The sequence below is a fragment of the Triturus cristatus genome, chromosome 11 (genome assembly GCF_964204655.1).
Source record: "Triturus cristatus chromosome 11, aTriCri1.1, whole genome shotgun sequence".
Classification (NCBI taxonomy): domain Eukaryota; kingdom Metazoa; phylum Chordata; class Amphibia; order Caudata; family Salamandridae; genus Triturus; species Triturus cristatus.
Genome location: NC_140594.1, coordinates 293,656,325 through 293,678,031, shown reverse-complemented (window position 1 = coordinate 293,678,031; position 21,707 = coordinate 293,656,325). Strand labels below are relative to the sequence as shown.

Here is a 21,707-nt window from a genome sequence, read left to right as displayed (position 1 = left end):
CAGTGACTTGGAGTCATCTGGAAACCCCATGGATCCTTCAGTCCATCCCACCTTCGGCGCAACGCCTTGGTCTCCAGCCGGGGAAACAGCCTTTACCACGAAGCATTTTCTACGCAATACGTTTACAACGATACACTTACCTCGTAAACGTCTTCACAACGCGTAATGCTTCAACGACCATCTTCACCACGCAAGCAACGTCATCACGGAACAACGTCATCCTAATCCGAAAAAAAGCATCAGTCCGTTTTCAGTGTCAGCGGAGACCTGCGGAAAAAGGAAAAAAAAAGAAGAAAGGGGGCTTGGGGGGGTCTCCCCCCCCCAAAAAAAGAAAAAGCGGAGTAAAGGTAAAATCGGGGTAACGGGAAAGCGTGGAAAACACATTCCGTTGTAACGCATGCGTGGTAAAGGCATGCGTTGCAACGGAATGCGTAGTAACGACATATATTCCTCCAGCCGGCCAGCACCTCTTTACTTTATCTGGTCTAACCAGTTTTGTCACGTAGCTAAGCATTGTTAGTACTCAAGGTTTTTCAACATTTAATTTGTGTCACAGACTCCGAGTTATTGGAACCCGCGTGGTCATGGAAGTGGGGCATATTTTGTGGAAACTCAAGCTACACCATGGAGTGGGAGACATTTTGTGGCAATCAAGCTACAACGTGTTACCAGATAAGTCCATGTCGCTAAGACACGGCCATCCCAGTCATTCAAATCTATGCTTTATATCAGGTTACTAAAATTAGATCCATTGAACTGAACCAAGACTATATGCCCCAGCATGCATTGTTTAAATTAATGGTTACCCGAGACTAGGATGATGGTGACAGGGAGTCTTCTGGCCTCCCTGGATGTACACCTGTGGAAGTTTGAGGTTATTTCTGTTTTCTGTCTGCTCCTGGAAATGAATGTAATTATTCCCACTTCCTCAGGAAAATTAACTGGCCCTCCCGCCCACTTCCCCTCTCTTTTCTCCGGCAGATCTAATCTGAGCCGTATAATTTGTCCTCGGCCGCCTGCGCTTCCCCCCTGCAGGAGAGGAGGGAGGTAGGAACTTGGAAGCACGCGGCTACGCACATCTGCTTTTGACGAAATCCTTAGCCACGTGGAGCGGTGTCTCTGCGCCGCCAAGGCTGGGGGTGTTTTATTTTCGACTCTCCTTTTTGAAAACGGGCTTTAGGCTTTCATCTCTCTTCGGTGGCTTGACGAGTCCCGGAAGTGGATTCAGAGGCAGGCCATATCGCGTGTGAGTTGTACTCCCCCCCCCCCCCCCCCCTTGAAGACCAAATCCGCAGGGGCATAAATATGCAAAACACCCCTCAGATGCAGGAAGCGTCGAATAAAATTCGGTGAATGTATCCAATTCTTGCTTTGGACGCAGCCCCTTATCTGCATGTCACCAGGGTGATGTCAGAGGGATCCAATGGCCAGACTTGTCCTGAGGGCCGCAAATCTGAGGAGATATCATGGCTGCTGCAACAGACCCCTGGACTAAGCCTCAGGGCACAAGTCCTGGAAAAAAAAAATAAGTGGGGGACTAACCAAGTTAGGCAGTATGCAAGTGACATCACGGCACGTGACATCACGGCACATTACATTACATGTGGCATCAGAGGAAATGACATCATAGGAAGTGGCATATCAAGCCACGCCTTTAATATGTATGTGTGATGTAAAGCGCTCTGACAATCTGCTTTGGGATGAGTAGCGCTATACAAGAAAAAATAATGATACTTAAATTATTTCAACGTCTCCTCAGGGGTAGTAAGCGCTATATTAATCACATTTAGTATTCTGTAAATACTGGGAGAGACCAACACATCTGACATTCTTACACTGCATACATATCTAGTAAACAGAGCCTGAACAAAGTGAAAAGCTGCCTCTCTTAAGAATGTGTGAAGTGCTAACCATTGTTTCCCCTCTGCTGCATTTACTTCTAGGTGTGAGGCTCCTGACTGCTCCCAGCCAGGAGACTTGAACAAAAGGAGGCCTGATGACCCCTCAAAATCGGACTTTGTTACGGGCCCAGCAGGAGTCTAAAATAAGAAAGCCCCGTCCCCGCCTGCACGGTGTTGCTTGTTGCAGATGGAAAGCAGACCACGTGCAGGCGCTGCTGAAAGTGTCCCTGTGTTTGGAAATTACACCAGAACGAGTTCAGCACATTATTCAGTGGGGCCCAATTCTTGGCAGGGTGGACGGCGTTCACACTGTGAAAATAGTGGGTGGGCACCATCCACGTGCGTGTACCCCTGACTCGTGCCCTGCTTAGCCTGGAATGACTGGCCCTCATTGCTCATACCACACTAGGTTGTTCATGTAGTCCAGACCCACTGGCCTGACCAACGCCCTTCACAGCAGCATGACAGACTCCCTTTGTTTTCTCTCTGTGTCTACGCCGCGCTTTGAGAGTGTACTACAAGTCCCAGCAGCATACAAAGACGCTGTTGTCTAAAAAGTAACTTTGTGAGGTGGCCAACCTAGAGCAAAGGCTAAAGATGATTCTGATGACAGTTGGTAACTCTGCACACCAGGCATGGGGCAGCTTAAGCTGACTGCATTCTGTGGCTTAAAATGGCTGCCAAGGAAGCCATTGTATTTGGGTCTGGGATTTGTAAACCGCAGCACATTCACTAATGGAATAGAAAAATTACTTAGGGAACCCACAAGTTGGGGGTGGGAGATGACGGCAGAAATGGGGTGAAGTCATGAGGGCCTGTGTAATTATAGAGTTCGTAGCCTAGGCATAATATTTTTTGCAAACTCTGTCCCTAGTGAAATTGGTAATTGGATAGTAAAGGTACTCTGGCATACTTAATTGAGGACATACTGTTTTAAACTCGCTGAGTGGGTTAAGGCACCTGATGCAAGTTCTATTTTTTATCCAGCATGGTTCAATATATAATCGTAGTAGGACAACTTTAGGGGTTAATGTATTTTATGGGGAGATCTGTGTGCATGTCCTGCCTGGTCCATTTTTAAACCATTATAATGTAGCTAAGAAGGGGTATGTTCCTGCTGCAGTGTGTAATTGCTGGTTGCAGAGCTCTATTTTATATTCAATAGCCTAGTGGATTAATCTTCTTTGTTACAGATATCTTTGTGTTCTGCTCCTCCTTAAAAATCTCAATTTAAATTACAAGGCAAACCCTTGAAACCGTGCATTTTTAACCAGTGCTTTAAATGGAAATATAGAAGTGCAGGTACTTACTATCCTCAGTACCTGTTTGCTGCTGAAAAGTGCTGATACTCTCCTATTAGAAGCATTGGAGCATGCTGAGAAGTGCTGGTACTATCCCTTTCAAATTAAAGAAGTGTAGGTACTCAGTACCGGACAGTACCTGCCCATTTAAGGCCCTGCTTTTAACTCATATATTTGTGTTGTAGTCTAAAAGCGGATTCAAATGGGTAGTAATAAACACTTGTTCGAAGTACCAAAAAATGTAACACTCACATTTACCACTTGCTAACAGCCGCTTCTCTAGCAACCCCTCCCCCAACAGGAACAAAATGGCAGGGAAGGGGGCAGTGGCTTAGTTGATGTTGTAGCCAAAGCCTCAAGGGATTTTATCAGCTGGTTCTTCCAGTCTGTAGCATCAGAGCCGGTGCTCCTGAACCAGGTAAAACCGGGTGTGGGACACTGGCTCACTTGTGCTCGGCGGAGCTGAATTCCACCCGGTATGTCCTCTCCATCTGATGACGGCCATGCACAGGATACACCGCATGTCACCCCTAAGACTGAGAAAGGAAAAAAAACACTTTAAAAATCTCAGTTTCCTCCTAGTTTCCCTTGATGGACTTCTCGGTGCTGCCCTCATAATGCAGATATGGGTTAAATCGTCCCTATTTCCCATCATGCCAAGTGCCAAGCTACAATTGGCAGATGTCACACATGATGCTGAGCCACTTCGCAGCGATGGTTTAGTTTTGCGATTTCGTCCCGACCTACTCTAAACCTATAAAAGATGGGAGGAAATACGCAATAGTCGTAATATGTCCGAGAAACATATTTTTCTTGTACAGCGGCCACAGGAGGGTGACGTTGAAATTAAAACATTCACTACATGGTGCTTCTGAACATTAGGCATCTTGAGTTCTTGAGGAGCGCGGTCCGATGGCGCTCTCTGCTGGCCCGAAAAGGTAAAGCGATCGAATAGAAAGGGAATGCAAGTTAGTTCTTTATAGTAAAGATGTGTGAAGTTAAAAACAAATCTGTATGGATATTGGTTTACATAAATGAGCCATTATTTTGTGAACTTCGTAAAAGAAACCCCTCAGTGCATAATATATTTCCGCCATGGTCCTACAGTAGACATATATTTAGAAGGTTTTTCCTTGGTTGTTCCTGAGATAGTCTAGTCGTGTGATGTCAAGAGAGTAAAGCCGAAGATTTGTAGAAGGTAGAGAGTCCATCACCCAGGTGGGAAGGGGCACAAGGAGGCATGCACACATCCGAGCCTAGTCAAGTAGGTAGCCCCTGCCCGATATTCTTCCGTCTAGCAACCCCCATCTGTTCGGATTGCAATTAGAAAGCAAGGCTAAATAATTCCTTTTTTCAGGAGTCTCCTGAATTGCAAGTGGCTAGATCAGATCTCAAGGAAGGGTTGAGTGCATTCCACAAGCTGGGTCTTAGGCTGTCAAGCCAGAAGACATGGAGCTGGGTCCATATGTCATCCTCTTTAAAGCTCACTGATGGATCAGGTGGGTGGATGACCAGCTGTGGAATCTGGTTGTGGTGTAGGGGGGAGGGCTAGAACCTTGAGATGCTTTGGGGCTTTGCCCCAGGAGGCTCAGTGGATGGGCCAAAGAACCACTAATTTAATCTTGATGTACAAAAATGGAGATCTTTCATGCAGGTGTGTTGTGGTTGCCCTTGCAGAGGTGTACGCACATTCTGGCTGTAGCCTGGCAACAAGTCTCTTGGGGAGGCTGTGTAGGTAATGGTACAGTAGTCTACATGAGACGTGTGCTGCGGAATGAAAGAAGGCTCAGAATCAAAACCTATCCCATAGAATTTGGGATTAGTAAGTGGGACATTTGGGGCACAGAAACGGATGGTTTGAGAGGTCATGGATGTTTTTTAATACCAGGCTGAGGAATGTCTATGAGTCTCAAATGTGTGAAACGTACAAATATGTTGGGCAACAAAAAGAGTGATTGAGTGTGATGCTAACAGGTATGTTCAACAGAATTCAGGGTTAACACAAATGTGCTAATTAAATTGCCTAGTACTGAGCAAGCTCTCGCCACCTTGATTGAGAAATTGGGCCAGTTGTTATGGCTAATGAGAAGAGAGAAGTGAGCGGAGTACAGTGACCACCTCGTTCCATGTTATTAAACTGTATCAAGTCCTGGGCTGTAATGTTTCCACCGCATGCATCGTGGTGTCAGTCTTGGTTTGCTTCCAGTGGACTAATTAGACTAACACACCTTACAGCAGTACATTCTAAGGTGGGAGCCTAGGACTGGTGCCCGTGGTGACACGGAGAGCGGTGGCCACTTAGGGCAAAGGTCTCACTCGAACTGCTAATGTGCATTAGGCATATGTGTGTGTCAAGTGGATTTGAGGTTCTTGCATAAAGTAAGGGAAGTACAGAATGAAGAGCGTGGAGGGCGGTCGCTTTGTCAAAGCAGGTGATGAAAGGCAAGTGATGCTTTCTGTTTTTGTTGGGCTTAAGCAGACCACCTTGACTCCAGTCAAAGAGAGTCTCAGAATGTTACTTGGGTCCCAGATTCCAAAATCACTACAGGACACAACAAGTGGTAGAACAGTGCTACACAATGCCAGTAACATAACAATTAACATAGCATAAAACAAGCCAGCATAGCACACAGAATTCAGTTTACTATCGACTAAAGAATATGGGACCTTAATGGAGAAGAGTTGGCCTTTGGGCACCCCAGATGACCATACCCCAGGAGACTGCTGGAAGCACATTAAAGAACAAAAACAAATAGGCCGAAGTGTCTGCGAAATACACAACTCCTCCATCTAGAGGACAGATACCAGACATGTTTAAACATCTCTTAATTTTACCATTATTAAAAAAAAATCTTTAGACCTAATGGATCCATCTAACAATAGACCCATTTACTTACTAAACTACCAGTAGAAACATTTAGAAAATACTTTCAATCTTTAAAAAATATTGAAATGGGACAATAGCTTATGGCCACTACCAGCAGGCATCTGCCTCAAACCAGTAATAACTGTACATTTTCTAGGGACTATCCTGGGTTCCCAATTATCCATGAATCTTTGATTGCCTCAGCTACAAAATCTCAGAATTCTGAAAATAATGTTTCCATCTTCCACTTAGCATTTTCCCAAAATATTATGGCTGGGGACACATACATTTAATCAAGACTCGACTTTGACAACTCTATCTATTTCAGTCTCCCTTAAAAAAGTATTAGGCATCTCCAACAGATATAGAATGCTATTATCAGGATTTAATCTTAAACAGTTTGGCCCTATTTTTGAACACAGAAAACAACTGCATTGGCCTCCAGTACCCAAAAACAAATTGAAGCTAAATCTGCATTCCTGCTCCACAAAATATGCAATGGCAATAGTCCTGAATTTCTTTCCCGAAAATTTCAGAAACACTTTCCTTCACACTGCCTCAGATCCACAAAGAAAATCAAATTTGCAAATCGCAAAACACAAAGTCAAAAAAGGGCGTTCTTGAACTCTTAGTCGCTTTCAAAGAGGCCAGAAATTAACCGCCTAAAATTCAGAATGCTATTCAAGATGTTGCTTTTCACTGAATAGGTGTCCATGGTCAGAAAGTTGACTTAGGAATCCTTGACTCTGTATTATGAGTGATAGTGCACGTTACAAGTAAACCTAAATAAATAATTGCCATCTTCCACCTGTTCCATCTTTTTAGGCACCAACACTGCAGATTGGAGCCCATACTTTCATAGTAAAGGAAAATAGAACTACAGCCACTGTTGTCGCATCCACTGTGGACCCCGGATTCCCCTTAGACTGTGTCTTCCTCCTCCACGATGCTTCTCCACAACACTCTGCAGAAGTTTGAGATTGTCTTCCTACCACGGCCCTGATTATGAGTACAGGAGCTATTTATCGTACCCGATAAATAACAATACCCCAGGTTATGTTATTTATCCAGTGTGATAAATAGCACCTATGACGAGTTTCTGGGAAATAACATGCAGATTTAGTATTTGACCCACCAAAATCCGCGTGATACGGTAAATACTGTATGCTCTTCCCTTGTTAAATTGCAGCAGGTTTGACCTTCCAAAATGTAACGAATTAAATAATTATTGAATGCGTTAAATACAACCAAACTCGTAAATCCGACCCTTGTGCAAACAGAGGTTTACACAGGGGTTGGAAAACAACAACCCGTTTGCATTCAGGCCATCTATGTCTCAACTCAGCAACTCCGGTTATTTTTTGATTTTGTACTTTTTGTATTCAGCCGAGTCTTCGGAAACGTGTGTTGCACTTGTACTTTTTTCCTTATATATTATTCTATTTCTATCAGTATTATCGTTTTGCATTTTGCCGAGATCCCCTTTTAACCACTTGGTAACTTGTTCTATTCAATAAATATTTAAAATGATTACAAGTTCTCAAATGCAAAATACTGTTAGCTAATAAGCCAGGACAGGCTGAAGGTGCCCAACGTGAAACGTGGTCACTTAAAAGCTATGTGTCACAGTGAATTGTTATACTTCTCTTCTTTGGCATTAAACAAAATACAAGCGCTTCACCAGGACATCCATAAACATGCAGAGCCCGTGTCCAACCATCAAATGACTTTCAACTTTCCAATCCCTACATTTCTTCAACACCCATTTAAATTTTCTTCCCCCACTCACCCAGCAAATGAGAACAGATAACTGATATTACTTCAAAGAAAACCCTTGGATAGCAATGGTGACACTGTATAACAAACATTACATATATTTTAAACAAGTGGGTTGTGGGAGTTGAGTTTATGAGAATGTATTTAATTGTAAAATTAATTTTATAAAGTTGACACGTCAAGCCTGTGGTTTTTTGGTTAGTAATGACACTAGACAAAGGAAATGGACGCCTGGAGTGAATGATGTGCTTAGTAACAACTAGTTAACGATAATTATAATAGTGGAAATATATACTTTTTAAAAATAATAGGTCCATAGTCATGAGTCACAACCTTTTCCTCTAGAACCTGTCATTATTCTGGTCTATCCCTTTCCTCCGTCTTGCTCTCTAGTTTGTGTTCTTGAGCTAATTCTTGTGTTTTCTCACCTATCTTTATCATGTTTCCTTCTTTTCCACCCACACAGACCTCCACGGCCCAGACGCTATTCTGGTGACAGTGACTCTTCAGCCTCCTCCGTGCAGAGTGGTCCCCCGGGCAGGAAGTTCAGCGACGGGGCCCTTCTCACTGGGCTTGGGAAGGATGGAAGACTTGCCAGGGAGAGAGCCAGTACTCCAAGGAAGAAGCCGATCAGCCGGAGTCAGTCTCAAGACCGCAGCCCAACTACCAAACTAACACCATCTAAGTCAACGCCACACCCAAACTCTGTCTTAGAGGAGCGTGGCCGATCTCGGGGTCCTCACGGTCCTACCAAGCCTGGTGCTCAGAGCCCAAATAATCAGAGAGCGCGGAGCCAGGGTCGAGCTGAAGACCGTGATGCCATCTTGATTATTAGCCGAGGGAAAGATGGGCAGCACTCATTAGCACTCTCTGGCCAGCAGAAGGCCAATGGCTTTGGCAAGCCTCCAGTCAGGACCACAAGCCCTGTACCCGGTCGCATACCACCTGCAGGGTCCAAGACCCCCATTTTATCTGCAAAAGCAAGGTCATCGCCACTGTCCAAAATGACTGACGCCCAATCAAGGACACTGCCTCGTCCTCAGGTTCTACAAAAGTCTCAAGGCCACCCCAGTCCTAGGCTCGGAAGGTTGTCTCGCCAGTCCCCAAGCCGTACTGCTTCCACAGAGTCGTTGCCTGGAAAAGAGCCATGTGAGAGCTACATTGAAGACTTGGAGAACCTGAGTCAGGCATTTCTAGCTCCCCTACGACTAGATCCTAGCCAGGAGCAGCTGCTGTATAAGAGTCTGGAGGAGGAGTTCCTAGCCAACTCACAACTCATTGGTTTGGAGAATGAGGACCCTGCACCTTTAGAACATTCCCATGTAAGGCATAGATACCAGCAGGCCACCCCAGACCAGGCCGTTGTGGACTCGGCTTATTGCTCATCTAGCTCGTCATCATCATCACTCAACTTTTACTGCAAGGGTGGCATACTACCGGACTTTATCGAACGGCAGCGAGAGGATGCCAGGGGTACACATATGTTGGCTAATCTTCAGCGCTCGTCTCCTCCAGGAGCCATTCAAGAGCTTGCCAATGGCTCCGCTGGGCATGAACCCTTGACTGGGTCATGGAACACCCCAGTCACACCAGAGTCAGTCACACACTGGCGGAAGGGGACTTTGTCCAGTTCCTCAGATGACAGCAACTATCATACAGCGCTAAATGATTCACAGGAAGGCCCTGAGCTTCCCAATGGAAATATGGACCTCTCTTGGAATGTGTCCGGTGTCTTGGGCTCAGAAGGAGACCTAGAGTCCACTGCTAAAGAAAATGAGGTGGTAGAAGAAGTGTCGGAGGAGGATGATGATGGCTCTCTGGTGGTGACTACGGATGAGTCAGTTCCCAGCTGTCCACAAGATGTCCAAGATGGTTCCCTGGTCCAAGAGGTGGTCATGAGGCCGAAGAAGTCACAGAAGAGGGCGGACAGAGTACCTTCCATCTACAAACTCAAACTGCGACCCAAGATACGTCCCAGAATGGACAATCAGCCAGACAAGAAGCCCTCTAAAATCCCCACCCCTCAGAGCTACAAGTCTGCTGCGCGGTCTCCTCAGGGCGGTGCTCCGCCCAAGACCGGCCCCAGCAAACACAAGTCCTGGCGGGCTTTGAACTCTATATTTGCTTCCTTCTCTGAAACCCATGTAAGCCAGGGACAGCTGGAATTAGAGGGTCCAGAAGAGAACTCTTGGGGCTGAGGAGAGCTGATGGAGGAGGGTTGTTTTATGGAGACAGGCCAACAAGGCCTACCTACTGCTGTTTCCAGATCCCCGTTCCCACGCCTTTGCTGGCTCGCTGCTGTACTTGATGCATGTCCTCCATTGCTCTGTGTACCTCTCTGCTGTAAACTAGTCTCTCAAGGGTGGGGGTCCCATGTGGTGGGCTCCCTGGATCTATTTTAATGCCCCCAAGAGAGGTTTGCTTTTTTGCACCCGGCATGTGACAGAAACGTCAGTGCCTGATAACAGCACTTTTCCAACTACTGTGTGCCATTTTCAGACCTAGGAAGCCCTCCGTGCTTTTCAAAAGTGAGCAAGGGTCCATTGCTTCATGTAAAATGATTGAAAGGAAGTTGCCCAAGTAGTTCCTGGAAAGGGTTAGAGTCCGAACTTAAACTTGGCAATAAAGCTGCCCAATCTCTTCTTACTCTCTGTGTCATAACATGCCTCTTTCCAATCACCTATCTTATGTCTTGTTCTCTTTTTCATTCCTGTCTTCTCATGAACGTTTCACCAGTCGCCTGGTATTCTATCCCTCCGCTTATTTTTATTGCACCATGAATCTGCTGTAGATTCACATACTGTGATATACTGTAATGTCACTATGTAGTGTGAGGTTGAGAAATGGCATCTCGTTTTTCAAAATGTAGACACAAACAAGAGCCCTCGGTTAAATGATTCACTTTATCCAATATTACTGATAACCCCAGGATTCAGGCATTCGTGGGTGCAGTGTTAAAACATCAGTAAAAGTTTTGCAGCTCAGAATGAGGCATAACATGCAGAATCAATGATTTCCACATATTTTGCCTCTTGTTGAGTTGCTTTCCACATTCATATTTCACAGGGTATTTCCTGTGGAATTGTAAACGGGAGAATTTCCGGTTGTGTGAGTTTTCAGCACACAACTGCAAACCTCGATTGAGGGAGCAACTCCTGTTTTTGCCCAAATTAGGGCTACAGTGGGGCTCAGAATGAGGCTGAGAGTCTGTATGGTAATCCCTGTTATCCACGAAACCTCAATAACGCCAAGTATGTGAGGTGGGCGTGTTTCTATCGAAAAGCATGAAAATGCAAAAGAAAGAGAGTTGGTCACCATACGAAATGGAGTCAGGACACTGGTCACCTAATGATTTTTCTGTGAAAGTGGCACAAGTGGAGATCTCAAACTTTTATGGGGCTATCTCTCAACTGAAAAGACTGTAAATGTGACCTTAAAGTCAAAATCTGTCCATAAGAAACATCCTCATCCATTTAAAAAATACTCAAAAACAAAAAGCCAAGGGCCCAGATGCCCTGTTAATGTTATCGACCTCTTAAAATACACAGAAATTGATATTGTTGGCCCTGAAAGATTCACTTCAGTCCAAGCAGTAACACGTCACAAAAGTAACACCAAAAAGAAGCCTTCCAAATCTCAGGAAAGGAGAAACAGGCTAACCTTGGAGGAGCCGTAGATGCCTGCGATGCTTTTAAATATAAAAAAAAACACACGAGAGGCAGGTGGAGTGGAGACTATCGTTCAAGCCAATTACAGGAGAAAGTATGAAAAATAATATTGCAGCCAAACCTATGTTAATAAATTCTAGGGTTAACCCTATATTAATTTTTTCGAGGAAATACAGCACGCACCAGATGAAGAGGATACCCATAGGTTGGAAGACTTTAGAGAGGAAGGTACAGACCAATGATTTTGACGTAAATCCCGGAGAACGAAATCCATGCCCGATTTTTGAGATAACCACTGTTCATTGACAGTAAATGTATCTATGAAGGTAGTGCTGAAAAACTGGCCTGTTTCCACACCTCCTCGACCTACGTTTAGCATCTCTGGTAAAGACTTTTATCTTCGCAAACGTCCTCGCCCAGGGTATGTGTCTATATCATACAGAGTGATGGAGAATATTGAGGCCTGATTGGAAGAGGGCACGGAGAGTTTCTTGGTGGAGACACTCAGGCTTTTAGTGATAGCAAATGCTGAGTATAGTGTTAGAATCGCTGCGAGAGGTTTTGTAGCAGATTGTTACACTCATAGCAATAATACACATAACGTAAAGGAAGGAAAAGACTGCCTACACAGGAGGACAGTCAGAACCCGTTATGGTGATGAATATGTTCCTCAATCCAGAAGCCACTATAGGTCCTCAAGAGAGAAAACGAGGGAGGCTGGAAGCCGCAGCAAGGAAAGTAGAGACGGGCGCCACCTTGAGCTGTAGAACAGAGCCCGCCACTGCTTGGTTGTAAAGGTGTAATCACCAATGATGGGAAGATATGGAAGAACTCTACAGCATTTCCCTTGTAAGAAGAAATGTAAAACTATCTTTACGATGGGGAGGTTTCCAATGTATGTATCAAGACTTTCCTAACCGCAGCAGATGAATCAAGTCACAAGTTAAGTCCTGAGTTAGTCCTCAGAAGGTACTTTGGCTGAGTATCTGGATTCGAGTCTGAAGTTCAAGCCTGTGTGGAGAACTTCCCTGGGACTGCAGTGGTTTTTTTGGGAAAGGAAGCAGATGGCTCCTCTCAGAGGATTAGACAGAGAGAGATAAAGCACTTAGCAGGACTGTCCCCAATTCGAGAGTCCGTGAGCCTAATGCAAGCATGAAAGTTGGGCCCCATCCCCTGGTTCGGTAGTAAAAATAATTGTGGTCGAATAGGACCCTCGCGCACCTTGGCCCCAGTACCACTGCACCTGCTGCACTATTGATAGCTATGCCCATGACCATTGGATTGCTACCGGAAATATGATATGTCATGATAGAAGTGGGGTGATCACAAGACAAAGTGGTAGACTCAGCACTTCCTTGGAGTCAACGAGTCCAAAGAAGCAGGAATGCAACATTCCCCCGAGTCAAAGATCCCGTTGTGGGCGGATTGAGATGACCAATGTATTCTATAGACAAAAACCTACAGCTGGACAATGACAATATAAGCGTCCGTTGCATAGCGATGTGTACAAGAATTACTATGAAAACAAAGTATAGTGTTCATTGAAATAATTAGTACATCCTGTGAGTGCAAACAGAGTAAACAACCTGTGACTGCCGGGTGTAAAAAAAAAACACCCAAGTGAGCCAAACTAAAATAGTTTACAAGTTCCAGTTGCGCACCAAAAATGTACGAAGACGGGTAAAGTTCCCGTCCTGATCATCCTTCGGTTTTACTTTGTGAGCTGTTTCGTGCACATGTGGATTCTCTCAAGGCTGCCAAAGCATATAGACATTGCATCAAACAGCAAAGAAACCTCTGAAGGCATGAGTTTTAATATGACCGGCATCACCACAGGATTGGGTAACAAGGTGCTACAATATGTGATTCTTCACCCAACATGTAAAATGCTATAAAAGTGCAACGTGGCCAAAGTGATTCCGGGTTCCAACCGCACAAGACTCAAGACAGAAAAACATCACCTAAGGCTTCAGAAGCAAAAACAAACACAGTGAGATCCAAAACATGTGAAAACCACAGTAACTAAACAACGGGACGGGTGGAGGAAGCACTGTGCCAGCAGCACAGAAAAACAAGCCATTCAAGCGCCTGACAGTGCCTCCCTTAGCAGTAAACAAACACAGACATGGAAGGAAGTTGAAAGGTGCAAAGTAGCGGTCCAGAAATACCGGAATCTACACAGTTCTTTCCTAGATTAGATAATATGTCTGCTGAGTATAACTGGGAGGAAAGAAACCTCTACTCTCATAAGGGAGCGTTTTGCCAATTGTAATAACTCATCAGGTAGGTTATTAGCATTTCACCCTGAATGTAAAGAACACGTTATGAATAGTAAAACTAATTAAAAATATTAATGACCACAGTTTAATTATCAAGAGAAGATGTATACAGCTCCCTCTCAGAGAGCACGGTTAACATACTAAGCCACAAAACCAGAAATGTCAGAATTGTAGTAAAAATATCCATAGAAATGATGTAATGCAGTATAGAACTGCCAGGGATAAGTCAACCTGTAGTTTATCCAGTGTTTTCCAAAGTAGTTGGAAGAAACCTATTAACACACTATGAACTGCTGGTTTTTGATCAAAAGGTACCGGAAGGAAGTACCTAAGGAAGTGTAACATTCCACAACATGTTTGAGAGCAGATGTTACATCCATGACTCTACGGCACCCACAGGCTGCCATGTTTTGATTACTATTGTTAAACCGGTAACTCAGCAAGGACTGGAGGCTCTTAAAGAAAAGTGAATCGGAGTGGAGTGTCTACGTCACGCCTCACAGAATATGTGAGTACAGTTGTTCAGCTGTAAAGTTTAATGCCACCAACTCGCCGTAATGTTTAAAGTAATAGAACTATTGCAAGTATCAGAAACACACTGCAGTAGTAATTCTTGATGTCAGGTCACTTAAAAAAGGATTTAAAAAGTTTATTCACAAAGGGAAAATCACATAAGTAAAGTCACCTGTCCCAGGTACAGGTTTTCTATAAATAAATGGCCAAATATTGCTAGTATTTACTGTGGTTAACCTAATTCTTTATACAGAATCTGGTGTGTCAGAACAAAGAAGTCGAAGATGAAAATGTAACCGACTTTATTTCGTTATCGCCAGAAGCGGACTTCATGACTAACCTGGATTAGAGAAAATGTTCTTTTCATGATCTCCCTCACAAGGTTTCTGTGTTTTGTGGCACAAAATCACCACCTAGGGTGTTCACAAAATGCTTGGCTGTGGCCAGAACATTTGTGAATCCTACAGAGTCAACTGAATGGTACAAGGAAATCCTTTTTTAGAAATTCCGAATATTACAAACTCGGTAATACAATTGCTGTTTCCCCAGGGTTTATTCTGAACATTACGGAGTCAAGTCTCATGCCCGGCCAACAGAAGGACTTTGTATTCACCAAAATACCATCTATGAAGCCCTTGGCTTGTCATAAGGAGGGGGGGTCAGAAGTATTTCAGAGCACAGTCCCCCTTTATCCGACCTCCTTTCTGCCTCTGCCACTTCTACCACTTGTGATGAGTGAATGGCAACATTGAAGCCGAGGAGTTCTATGGAGCCTACAGAAGGGAGTCAACGATGGCCCTCCCATCTTTCTTAGAGATGTAAGTGGCCCCATATTAGAAACTCATAACAGAATAGAAATTACTGAAAACAGAAGGGACATTTCTCCCCTAGATCCCAGGCTAGTCAACGTGTGCCCTGGCTCATAAGGTCTGAGAGTTTGGAAATGTAAACTTACCCCACAGATATATAAATATTGTTAGAGGATCTAGACGAGCCAACTCAGGGCCATGTTATACAGGGTTGTTATCCGGTGGAAGCAGGATGATGCAGCTCTTCTAGTGGAAACTGTTCAAGACATACATGTTACATCGAAAAGATTCGGGTCCTGCATTACTTCTGTCGCGTTATACCTTCAAGAAGAAATAGTGAGAGCACTTCTGTATCTCCGATTCCGGTCATCAAGATGTTCTTGGAGGGTCTTGAGAGAATGATCCTACTGACAAAGCTACCAACAGTGGTATTGGAGCACAATTTGGTTCTTGATAGATTAATGGAACCACCTTGTCATCCAATGCATTATGGTGAAACAATATGTTTGTTTCAGAAAGTAATGCTCTTTGCTCCATTACATCATGAAGGTGCATGAGTCAACTATCAGCATTAACCCTTGATGAGCCTCCCGCACAAATATGCAAAGAATAACTATGTGTTAGGACACATACACAATTTTCTCCTAAAGGGAGTTCAATATATTTTATCAATCGAGGAATTGATTTCCTTACCCTCTTTACAAATGAATAATCACCAGTTAAAAGGCCCTGGCACTTCTCCGATATTATTAGACCAATAAAGTTTTACCCTGCTAGGACTACAGATTAGGAAAACGAAACTTTGTGTAGCATTTGGACCCATGCACAAAGGTCAACCAATCACAAACCTTTGATTTCCAGCTGAACATTTTGATGATAACCTGTTTTTATATAGTGCCTAGTGCCGCACTTCTGCCATTTCTAAGCACCGTAATTAACAGGTGCTACTAGTAACCAATTCATAGTACTCAATTTACTCACCCTGGAAGAATGAAAGGTTCAGTCTGCCATGCTAGGATCCAAACTTGTCATCTGCACACCACCATATTTCAGTGGCAAAGCGGCATTCTCCTGGCATTCGGTTGTGCTAAGCACAAGCAAAAGGTTAGGCGCAGAGCATGTTAAAGGTGAGAAAACGCAGCTAAATTGACTTTTTGGGCAGGATATTTCGAACGTGCTGAACTTTCATACATACCATTCACCTGTGACTAATGTGTCAGAGTTCACATAAGACAAGCGCGGTCAGTGAGGCAAATTGTACTTACAGATCTACTACTCCAATACCAAATGCTCCTCTGTCCAGGTGGAAGAGTATTGCTTCAGTCTCGACACAACCTGTACATCTGTAGTAGATGAATACTGAAAAAGATTTATTTGTAATTAATTTTGCTGTTTAAAATCGGTTACAGATTTGCATGCGACTTACACTCCTTTCATTTGAGTAGACATCTAGCACAGTCACGCAAGTCAAGCACGCGCATACGGGGAGAAATGTATGGTCTCAAGGTAGCATGGAAATGGAGAGCTTTATGGCCTTTGGGGTCATTTCATAGTGAGTCATTTCGAATACTTCTGTGGTTGACTCCCGCTTTTTCACTTGTTCAAATGGAACATGCGGTTTCTGAACCCAGCAATCAGACGGTGAGATTAGGAACAGCGTGTGAATTTATAGCAGATATCACACTTCAAAACGTTTGCTTGCACTTCAGTTACATCCATGTCACTTACTCTACCTTGCTATTTCCTCCAAATCTCTAATTTTGTCATGACATCTCTTTATTCTCCAATTTCTTTTTTGCCGTCCGGAACCTAACTCTCTTCATATTTGTTTCCTCTCTCCATCTCCTTTCCTCTTGCCTCAGATCCCATCAGCTCACCTTGTTCTTGCTTCCTTGTATTTGTCTTTTTCCACATCCTCTTTCTGTTACATCTCTCTTTTACCCCATGCCTTAATTTCTTATTCACTTCTTCCCCTCTCATCATGTCCCAGTAGTCTCTAAGTTTGCTCCAATGTAAACCTACTTTTCTCAATTTCTTGCATTCTGATATCTTACTTTCTCTTCCGATCTCTTTTACTCCTCAACTACCTTGTTATCTTTTCAAACCTATTTTTTTTCTTCCCCACATCAAACCTTTTTTCCCCTTTTTCTTTCCTCTATACTCACCCAAACCCACTTGTTCCTTTCCCTTTTGATCATCTTTTCCTAAGCCTTTCTTCACTTCACCTTTGCCTCCACTCCAGTCTTTTCCACTTGTATTTTATGGTTCTTAGATCTAACAGACATTGGTACTAGAGTTATTCTACTGGGAGGCTGGCAGGGATGATTATACAGTTTCCCGGATTTAGACACTTTACAGCACAGAAAAGAATGAAAACATTATGTACCTAGAAAAAATGAAAAAGCATGATTAAATCTCTGCAAGGGATGCTCTAGAGTACTATACACCGAGGGTTGGCATCGCCATTGAGCACTCCAAGGTGGGCATCATTCCATGCAGCACTCAGGGGTTGGCATCTCCATGAAGCGCCCTTAGGTGGGCCCCATTCCGTTCATCACTTATGAGATGGCCTCGACGGAGCGCAATCATTAGTGGTCAAAGGAGCACTTAGGGGTTGGCCTCTTCAGGAAGAACTCAGGTGGGTATCGCTCTAGGGAATGCATCAAGCGGGGCCTCGTTACATGCAGCCCTCACGAGTTGGCATCTAAAGAGAGCGCTCCCTCAACCTCACAATCGAGACCTCTTTTTGGTTTGCTTCTACAGCACATAACTCTAGGCAGGCTCTACCCCAATAAGGGCTCCTGGGCTACATTGTCTTCACTGGGCCTCGCTCCAAAAATCAATGAAGGATTGCAATCTCCAGTCAGCAAAAATGGGTGGCGCGCAGGCTGCCACGGGGTGGGCATCTGTACTCCCAGAATATCTGTGTGGGCAGCACCTACTCATTGCACCTTTGGGTGAGCGTCTTTAATTGCGTCAGGTAGTTGTGTGTAGACATTTCTATCATTGGCACCCCTTGGTTGGACATTTCTTCAGGATGTACCTATGTTGGGACATCATTCCATTTCAATCAGTTGATGAACACATGTCTCGTCTTCCATAGTAGGAGAGCCATGGATCTGTTGCCTTCTGAGTAGAAATAGCTGTGAGTTGGCAATGCCCACAGATTTAATTTCGGTATTTGGGCATCCATTTGGCGAGATTACTCCATAACATGACTACAGAAAGACCTCTTTAAGTGGCAGCAGATGGGTATGGGGTTTTCTGGAGTTACCTTGATCCATCCTTTCTCCATTGAGCACCCTAGGATGAGTTTCTCTTTAGTGACAAACCATGTTAGTCCTCTTCTATTTGTAGATGTCAGCAAATCCTGGTATGATGGTTCTAATCCTATTTTACTTTGGGTTACTTCAGAAATTACAAATGTTTCTATTGGTGAAGCTACTTATTGCCTTAGTACAGTCCATGCCAATGAAATTCGGCATGTATGGTTCATTAGAAATCCATGCATTGACCTTTTCCACTGTAGTGCCTATATATGTAGTGGCCTTTTCTTTAGTGAACTTTCCTTTTAGTAGCACCCGTACACCCAAGAGGACATGTTGCTATGGGCCACCTATGTTGCGGACTAACCTTCAAATGACTGAGTTGAGACTGTGAGAGCAGAGGGAGATGGAGAATAACTAGGTAAGATCACGTCCGTGCTCTGCAACAACTGACCTGAAACAAAGAGAGCTTCCATTTGGTTTTTAATGATTGTTCTAAAAGGAGCTTATTTAATGCTAATTGTAATTGCATTTTGCACAGTTGTAAATTGTCTTGCATTGCCAGAGCTCCCCATTTGTACTACTTGAAAAACTGGGATAGTGTGCTCGAATGGCCGTCGCCATGATCATTCAGATAGAATGCAGTGCACTTCTGACGGCCTATTAACGAATCAGCTGGGAGTTTGTGCTTGCGACAGCCTCCCTCTTGACAAATCACCTGCGACGATGTGCTTGTGACAGCTCCTTTCCTGACGAATCAGCTGAGACCATGTGCTTGTGATGCTTCTCTCTTGATTAATCGGCTGGGATCCTCGGCTTGTGACAGGTCCTCTTCTGATGAATTGGCTTGATCCCTATGCTTATGGCAGCCTCTCTACTGGTAAATCAGTTGCGACCATGTGCTGGTGACCGCATCTCTCTTGACGAATCAGATAACGCCCTGCTCTTGTGACAGCTTCTCTTCTGATGAATCACCCATGACACAGTGCTGGTCACAGCCTTGTTTCTTAAGCAGCAAATGTTACCAGTTATTTCTGATATCCTCTTTCTTGACTGTTTTTTGGGACCATGTGCTGGAGACCTTATGCTTGTGATGACCTTTTCCACGAAGAACTAACTAGAATGGACTTTGTGACAAATCCGGGAAAAATAGGTGGGATTCTGTGCTTTGAAATCCTGTTTTGACAAGCCCTTGTGACATTGTCTTGTGGCAATGCCTTCCTAACAAATTAGCTGGGACTATATGCTTGTGACTGCCCCTGCTCATCGGAGATCCTGTGTTTACGACGTCATCTTTTGGTGAATTACCCATGAAACGTGCTTGTGAACGCTGTTGCACCCGTAATGGCTCACCTGGGATCTCATGCCCATGAATGTTTCCCTGTCTCCCCCCTCCCCCTAGGATGTATGTATTAGTATCAGACATTTGTGATGGCTCCTTTCTCCACTCATCCAGATGGAACAGGTGGGGGTAAAGCCTGCAGCAGCTCTTACGCCGCCTCCTCCCGCTGGAGCATCTGGGGCACCATGCTTGTGACCTACCATATCATTGATAACCTGGGAGCTTGCAGTGATGGCTGCCACCTTTTTTCAATCATCAGCTGGGATGCTGTGCTGGTAATATCTCATTCTTCCCTCCCCTATGGGGTTTCTGTAGGATAATCACGATAACGCATTCTTCGATTTAGACGGGATCATGTGCTTCTGACTGCTTTTTGCTCCCTTCATAGATTAGCAGGGATCTCTCTCCCAAGATGGATTAACTGGGACCCTGTGCTTGTGACGGCTCTCCAACATCCCATGATGCACTAGGAGTGTGTGCTACCGACAGATGAATTGCACATTAATATATTTTGGTTGCGTGTGTGCGTTTATATATACTTGTATAATATTGTGCCTAGACTTGAGAACCCTACAAGCTGCTGCTGAAATCCTGTATATTGAACTTGATAGCAGAATAAATGCTGAGATCGAGTTACACTACTCATGTCATTGACTACTGCCTGTGTTATGTAGACTATGTTGTATGTGCGTTCTAGTGCCCATGGTTTAACATGCAAATGTAGCACAGTGCTGCTCTTTTGTTGGTGCTGTGCAACTGGTTTGGTTGATGGCTACATGTGTGCCAGTGCTGTGTGCAGGGGCGGCTGGTGACATTTGGAAGTGCCGGGGCGTAAAATGATTGCAAAGGAAGCAAATAAACGAAAGGAGGAAAGAGAAGGTAATACCTGTTTCTTGAAGTCTCCGACCGGTTTTTACTACATAAGCAGTCGCGAGGGGGGTCGCGAGGTGGGGTCACGCGCACGGGGGGGGGGGGGTCGCATGAGAGAATACATTTAAAATTAAGAGGAAAACTTACCTGACCGCCTCTGCTCCTGGTCCGCGTTGGCGCCTCTGCCCTCTTCAAACTGGAACAGCACGTGGGCACTGCAGTGGCAACCCCTTAGCCAATCCTGGCGCTGCTGCAGCACCAGGATTGGCTGAGGGCACAGCCTACTCTTCGCCCGCTGCCTGCCCATTAGGAGATCGAGGGGCTCCTAATGGGCATGCGCAAGTCCATGAAAACACAAGTGCGCATGACTGGGCACGGGCTAAAAATTAGCTCACCATGCCCACTCATGCGCACTTGTGCTGCAGTGCTGCCTGGTCTGACAATGCCCACGGTCTGACGTCATGCTGACTGACATGCATTGTCAGTTCTCCCCACCCTCGGCGTCTCTGAACTTAAGTAAACTAAGTTCAGAGACACTGAGGGAGCTGCGGGTGCGGGGGCGGGGGGGCAACGCCCCAACGGACGTACCGCGCCTGGCTGTGTGCCTCTTTAGTTGCTCTTGATGTTTGGGTGGGTGTGTGTGCCCTCCAAGCTGCAGTGGCTTTCAATAAGTCTGTGTGTTGATTTCCTGCCTTTGTCTGCTTTGTACTGCATGTGCCAGCTGTGTCTGCCTGCTACTTGTGGATGACTGCTTTGTGGCTTCTCTGGTACATTTTCGATTTGGCTGTTCTGAAACTGTCCTGTGTGACTGCACTGACGTTTCCTTTGTGTGTGATGTAAATTACACCTCACTGTGCATCTATTCCACAGGCTGCAAGCATAAGGCGCTAGCCCCTAAGTGAGTTATGCGCTCACCCAAAAGTTAACCAGAGTTTGGTCACTGGTCGAGATCAGCAATCTGTTCCTTCACTGTGTGGTTGCAACAGGGCTCTTGGCTTTAGTTTGTCCATGAGGAGCAGAGCAGGAGCTACAAATGCACGGAATTCAAGGAGCTGGGAGAGACCTTCAAGTGATGGCATTTCCCCAATATAAATAATAGGTCGCCTCCGGCAGTGT

At 44.7% G+C, this 21,707-nt stretch overlaps 1 protein-coding gene across 4 annotated transcripts in view; it reads left to right on the top strand.

The window, feature by feature from the left end:
• GAS2L1 (growth arrest specific 2 like 1) overlaps window positions 1-20,360 on the top strand; it is a 266,285-nt gene extending 245,925 nt beyond the window's left edge. For all 4 annotated transcript variants that reach the window (XM_085634362.1, XM_085634360.1, XM_085634361.1 and 1 more), the window contains exon 7: window positions 8,311-20,360. In XM_085634362.1, the coding sequence (XP_085490488.1) occupies window positions 8,311-10,042 (1,732 nt within the window). In that variant the 3' untranslated portion in view covers window positions 10,043-20,360. The remainder of the gene's footprint in view (window positions 1-8,310) is intronic.
• The last annotated feature ends 1,347 nt before the right edge of the window (window positions 20,361-21,707 follow it).